This window comes from Pteropus alecto, unplaced genomic scaffold (assembly GCF_000325575.1).
Source record: "Pteropus alecto unplaced genomic scaffold, ASM32557v1 scaffold106, whole genome shotgun sequence".
Lineage (NCBI taxonomy): Eukaryota > Metazoa > Chordata > Mammalia > Chiroptera > Pteropodidae > Pteropus > Pteropus alecto.
In genome coordinates, this window is record NW_006442103.1 from 9469891 (window position 1) to 9476196 (window position 6306).

General features: G+C 35.2%; 1 protein-coding gene across 1 annotated transcript in view; it reads left to right on the forward strand.

Moving 5' to 3' along the window:
* FAM102B (family with sequence similarity 102 member B) overlaps nt 1–5631 on the forward strand; it is a 58687-nt gene extending 53056 nt beyond the window's left edge. The window contains exon 11 of the mRNA XM_006919581.3: nt 1670–5631. Coding sequence (XP_006919643.1) covers nt 1670–1712 — 43 coding nt within the window. The 3' untranslated portion in view covers nt 1713–5631. The remainder of the gene's footprint in view (nt 1–1669) is intronic.
* The last annotated feature ends 675 nt before the right edge of the window (nt 5632–6306 follow it).

Here is a 6306-nt window from a genome sequence, read left to right on the forward strand (position 1 = left end):
CCAGTCTACCTCCCCCTCCCCACTTTCCCCTGCCCTCTGGTAATCTATCCAGTTTTCTAGTTATAGAAAGCAGAAAAGAAAGTCTGTTACTCCATCATTGCCAGAAGCAGTACCATTTTAGGGCATCTAAAAGCCAGTGTCTTCACGATGCTCATCAAGGTTCCTGCATACTGATTATCTGTAGCCAAGGGTGCTGTTCACTGCTGTTCTGTTGAGGATATTGCTGTTTCTTCTTCAAGTTTGAATCTGTGAAAAACAGCAGTCTCTGAACAATCAACAGAAAAGTCTAACTGGTGGACTGGTAACCACTACCTTACTTTCATTTTATTTTAGTTCTGGTCTTACTGATCTCTGACATACTTAGAGTGAAATGTCAGGTAGTAGCCCCTGACATCTTGAGAAATGAGGAGATGGGTACCCAGTGATAACTTTAAGCACTAATACCCTGCCTCCAGCAACACCACTTCAACTCTCCTCTTAATCACTCAAGAGAAGTAGAGTGATCCTCATCCAAAAATAAGCCCAGCTGCCACCGGGCTGCTTACAAAAGACACCGGGTGCTTTTATAGGCTTATAGAAACCCTTTATCCTCCCAGACCAAGAAATAATAGAGGGAGCATGTGTGTTCATCCCATTATAACATAAGACCAAGGTACTAGGTGCAACAGTAACCAAAAAAAAAAAAAAAAACCTATTGATGAAGCCATCAATTAAATGCTTTATTCACAAAGCTTGCAAATTTCGAGTCTTTTCATTCTCTCCATATTTCATTAATAGAAGTCAGTTAGTATATGACATATTAAGGCAAAGGCTAAGTTGCTATAATGAAGAGACCCCAAAATACAGGCTGATGAGACAGGTTTGTCCCAGAAGCGATTCATTGACCCAGGTCCTTCACCATCCTCCTTACCTGTGTTGTCAAAATTGGATTGCCACCAATCTAAAGCAAGCAATCTCCCTTTGAGCAAGTGAGGCAGAAATTGACACTTCTCCATTCACATTCCCCTGGGGAAACTGTCACATGGCCACATCTGTCTTCAGAAGAGTTTAGGAATGTGGTCTCTAGCCAAGTAGCCTCTACCTAGCTAAAACTGCGAAAAGAGGAGAGTAGATTTGGGGATACAACCAGCCTGTCAAACCAAGCAAGTGAAGAAATAAATCCCTCTCGAAGATTATTTTTCCTTCATCTACATTACATGGATATAATTTAAAATACTGACCATGTATAAAGATATTTGCATATTGACTAAAAGAATTCTTCAAAGTACATTAAGAAACCACACTACTTAAGCAACTAAAAACTACCATCCATTAATTCTGTGCCCGACCTGAGCTCCCAGAGTCAATTATTTGTTCTTGGGCAAGACTGACTTTAGGATTTATATATAAACATGTTTGCCACAGTGTGTCGATAGGGTAAGAATTTGGAAACATTACTAGATTATTGTGGGAAAATAAGTATGAGGATCAGGGACTAGACTAATCCAACATATTATAAACATTTAGTATTTCAAGTTTTTTCTATCTGTGACATCTTTAAAACTTGTGGAAGTCAGATCTAGTAGAAAATGGCTTAAACCCTCTCTCTTTGGAGGCAGGGTTAACTAGAACAATTTCAAACACCATGGCTCAAAATGGTAAAGTTTTTTTCTTTTTCCTACTCTTGTAGAGTGGTGTCTGGAGCTTATGAACAAGTCGTGATCAAGCGCTAGAAGTCAAGCTGGTGAACTGAAGCCTCCCTGTGGGCAGTTGAGCTGTCAAGGCACTTCATCCAAGCACTAATGACAAAATGAACCTATTTTAAAAATGAGCATGTTCATCTATCAAGAGGAAAGCCAACACTGATTTCTTCTCTGAAGATGCTCACCGCTGTCCTCGCCCGTGCACCAAGAGGTATCAAAGCAGCTGCCATGTGCGCTTAGGGGTCACTGCACATAATAATGAAAGGACTGCTTTTTCTTTCAAAACAACCCAGTGGGGAAAACAGCACTCTACATGTAAGTCTAGTTCTAGTGTCGAAGTGTAAAACCTGTGATAGAGGTGCTGAACAGATTTAGGCGATAATTATTTAATTTTGTGTTTGAGAGACAATATGAAGATCATTTAAACCCTATAAATTCTGTCAAGATAATTATAATCCCTGTTAAGGAAATCTTCCATATCTTACTACCTACAGTATTATACTAATTTTATTTATACTAAGATAATTGATATAAAAGTGTGGGTGTTCAAGCTTTCGGGAGAAGTTATACTACAAATTAAACATGTAAAATGCTTAATAATTCTAAACATTATTAGTCATAAATCAAATAACAAGTGTATTTAAGTCTGAGATCCATGAATGGGTATAGTGCCACGTTTTGCAGTATATATTGTTACTCATTAATATTAGATGAGCTGCAGAACTCCCACTAGCGCTGTATAAGAAATTCAAGAGACATTTAACATTTGATATGTTAGGCTACCTTAAGGCACTCTAACATGAGAGCTGTTTTAACTAACTGAATAATATCTGCTGGTTCCAGGAGTCAAAATTTAGAGCAACAGGAAGAAAATTGGGATATGATGAGGAACAGAGCAGCCTTTTCTCTGTAAGTTCAGGCTTATCTGAAATTGAAAATTATTCCGAGGAGGTAGTGGATAAAAGGGAACAACTGCTGGACGTTACTGACATGGACCTGTGGTCTTCTGTTTTAGCCCCCACAATCAGATACTACGTTTTCTTATTATTATATCAGAAATCAGTTGTTTTGAGGCAAGAATAGAATATATCATATATGAAATAAAGCTTTTAAAATAAGAATATCTGATCTGGATCCAGTTTAACAGCACAGCAGATAAACCTGAAGAGTTTGTCTGGTCTTATATGACAGTTTCTGTGTGGAAAGATCTCAGTTTATTTGGAATCAGTCACTGACGAAAAATGTAGATCCTATAGAACTAGAAATTCCCAGTCTGTACTCCCAAAACTATGTCCAAGTAACATAGCACATTAGAACAGAATTACTTTGGTCTAGGTATTTTCATGTTGGCAAAATAAGGGAAAAAAGTGTTATTTTTAAGAAAATATTATTTTAATATCCAAAGTGAGAGGTTTGGGAAATTTTGAATAGTGCATGTTACAGCTTTTGTTTTTTTAATATTTCAATGACTAGGTATTATAAATGAATCTAATACTACTTTTATAAATAAATGCTGAGATTTATAAAGAGATGGCACCCCAGTTTAGAATATTTTGAATGTTAAGATTTTTGGAGTCATTAAACTTTCTTATTTTTTAAGATTCGTTTTGAAGGAAAAAAAAATGACCTGAACATTTTAATCTAACCAAGGAAAATATTACGTTAAATGATAAAGACTTGTTATCTGTGAATAAATGAGTAAACTGGTCCATTCATTATATATGATGGGAAAAAAAAATCAAAGTTTTTAATAATGGTATGAAGATACTGTTTAGAGAGAGATTATGACATTTTGAAAACATTTTTCTATTTTCAAAATATCATTTCTAGACTATTTTTTATTGGTGCTTCTGCAAATGATAATAAAAACTAGATTGTAAGCGAGGTTCAGTAAGGACGTTCTTCAGATATGTATAAGGTGCTGGAATTAGCACCGGCTCTGTTTTATTCACCCTTGGCTGCCCTTGGCCAATACGTTTATACCAGATTGGCTCTCTGTATTTAAAAATGATCTAGAATTATTTTTTAAAAACAAAATGTAGATTTTGAAAAGCATAAAAATCATGGCTTTATAATTTTAGCAGCCACCAGAGATATCTTGATTTATATATGAGTAAATATAACAAACATTTTAATAATAGAAATAATTAGGAAGAAAAGAGATGGCATTGTCCTCTGTAGTCAGTGGTCTTGATTTATTTTATTCTGTTTTGTGTTCCATCAGCCTACTTTGCAATCACATTTCATTCCAGTCCTTGAAAATATTTGTTAAAGGTTGTCTAAGTGTCTGCCTTACTTCTTAGAGCATGTACTGTCAATATTTTAACCATGACGTAGCTATTGAAAAAAAATCAATTATTAAATACCAGGTCCACTTTTGGTTTCATTTTGAGTTTAGATTATCTATTTTGAAAAAGCAGGTCTTATTATATTGATTTTTAAATATTAAAGTCAAATTTCAAATCACCCAGTCTTGGAGAATTTGCAGATATGTAACATTTTCTAATCCTATGCAAGAGAAAAAGATTAATGATATTTTAAAGCTATCTGTTTGTGATCAGATAAGAAAGAGTCTTAAATATCCTTTGAGGGGGAAATATAGAAGCAGGTCAGGAGCCCACTTCCTGTGACTGAGACCAGAGAGGATATGAAGGGTAACAAAGGGAAGAGAAGGTCCTGGGCCATCAGTTTACAGCTAACGGTTGACTGCCTTTTGTGGTAGTGTTGAAGGCTTCTGTATACAAACAACCGATGTAGACTTGTATTTATAATTTGACAAAGTCTTGACCAAGAATCTTAAAGTCCACCATCCCATTCCAGCAAAATACTATCAGAGTAATGATATCCAAACAAGATTCTTCTGTATATGCCTTTTTTTTTTTTTTTTGCATGAAAACTGTGAGCCACAGAGGTCGGACACTTAGCCCATTTGTTGCTAGAAGGGAAAAAAAATCTACTAGCCTTCAGTCAAACTATATTCAAGTAGCATTGAGTTTTAATAAATTAAAACGTCCAGAAGTAATTTTAGACTTTGAGATTTCCATGCTAACTAGACCACTTTGCAAGCTGAAGCTGACAGTGTTGTTAAATACTTCACTGACGTACTCTGAAGTGTTAGGCTTCAGTATATATAATGATGTTCTGAAAGAGACTGGGCTCAGGTAATGGAGTCATATTTTATCTTAACAGGTCTTTAACTGAGGCAGTTCAGAAATCTACTTGGTCAGTTCTCCTAGATGGTACGTCATGTGAATATAATCGGGTACTGTAGTTAAAATTGTGTTATGCCGCTATTTATATGTTAGCCTAGGTACTATGCATAATTTTAATAGCTGAGATGTTAAAGAATATAAAATCTAAGAATATAAAGGATGAAATATGCCTATATTACTGTTTTAGGACTGCTCTGGAAATAAAGGCCTTATTATTCCTTTATATGTGATTTTTCATAAGAAAATATATACACAGTATATTTTAAATGGTCATGTAGGTGGTCTCTAGCTACTCCCCCATATGACAGAGCTGGCAAAAATTTTAATATGCACAAACAATATACTTAGTATTTACAAATGTTTACATTCAACTTATGTGTATAAGAAAATTTTGCTGATACTCACTGGCCAACTCCTTTGCAGAGGAAGATGTTTAGGGTATATGCAGTTTGATTGGTTTTTGTGGAAATACATCTTGTTTGGAGGATCACCTTCCTCTTGTGCATTTATTTGATCCTGTGGAAGTTCAGTCATGGGTAATCATGTAAATGTTTATGAAAAAAAATTTACTGAAGTGACTCCATTATATTCTGTTCTAATACTTGGAGAATGACCTTCATATTTATATATTTCTTTGTTTTAACTGCACGACTATAAATCCAGGAAATGTTTCCTCTTTCCTTTTTTTTTTTTTTTTTTTACAAAATAATTTTTTATTGTAAAGTATTTGTAATGTAAGGGTGAATCTTATACATGTTAAATAAAAATCATATCTTAAAGTTTAGAATGTTGTTTATACTTTAAAATTTCAGTTACGATTCTGTTGCTGACCAAGGTAAGAAAACAGAAGTGAAAAGACCAGTATAACTTTTCCTGAGGGTTCCCCTTTATTACAGGTAGCATAGCACAGATTTGAGTGCCTTCAGTAAAGGACACTTCTTTGAACCCTGAGGCAGCCCCTGCAGTGGCGTTGACCTTGGAATAAGACAGACCTGAGTCTGAATTCAAATTACCCTATGAGCATGTTCTCTAACCTGGGATGGAGATAATACCACTCACTTTTTTGAGTTGTAAGATGTTAAGAATATGCCACTTCGTAGGCACTCAGAATTTTCCTTTGTGTAGATCTGCGTACATGTCTTCATTCTAATGTTAGACACATAGAAGGTGGTCAATAAATGTGCCACTATTAGAGATTAAGATTACCACTTAAATGACATTCAGTGATACCACAACCTGCAAACTGTTCTTCCCTTTGATTAGAATATCCTCCCACAGGAAAAACAATGCCAACACATTCCCTATGCTGATACACATATTATAATAGCAATTTTAAGTTAATAAAGAAATACGGTTCAGTATGAATCTGAACCCGGATCTTTCTCTGCAGATTGTCATGGCTTCCCTGGGCA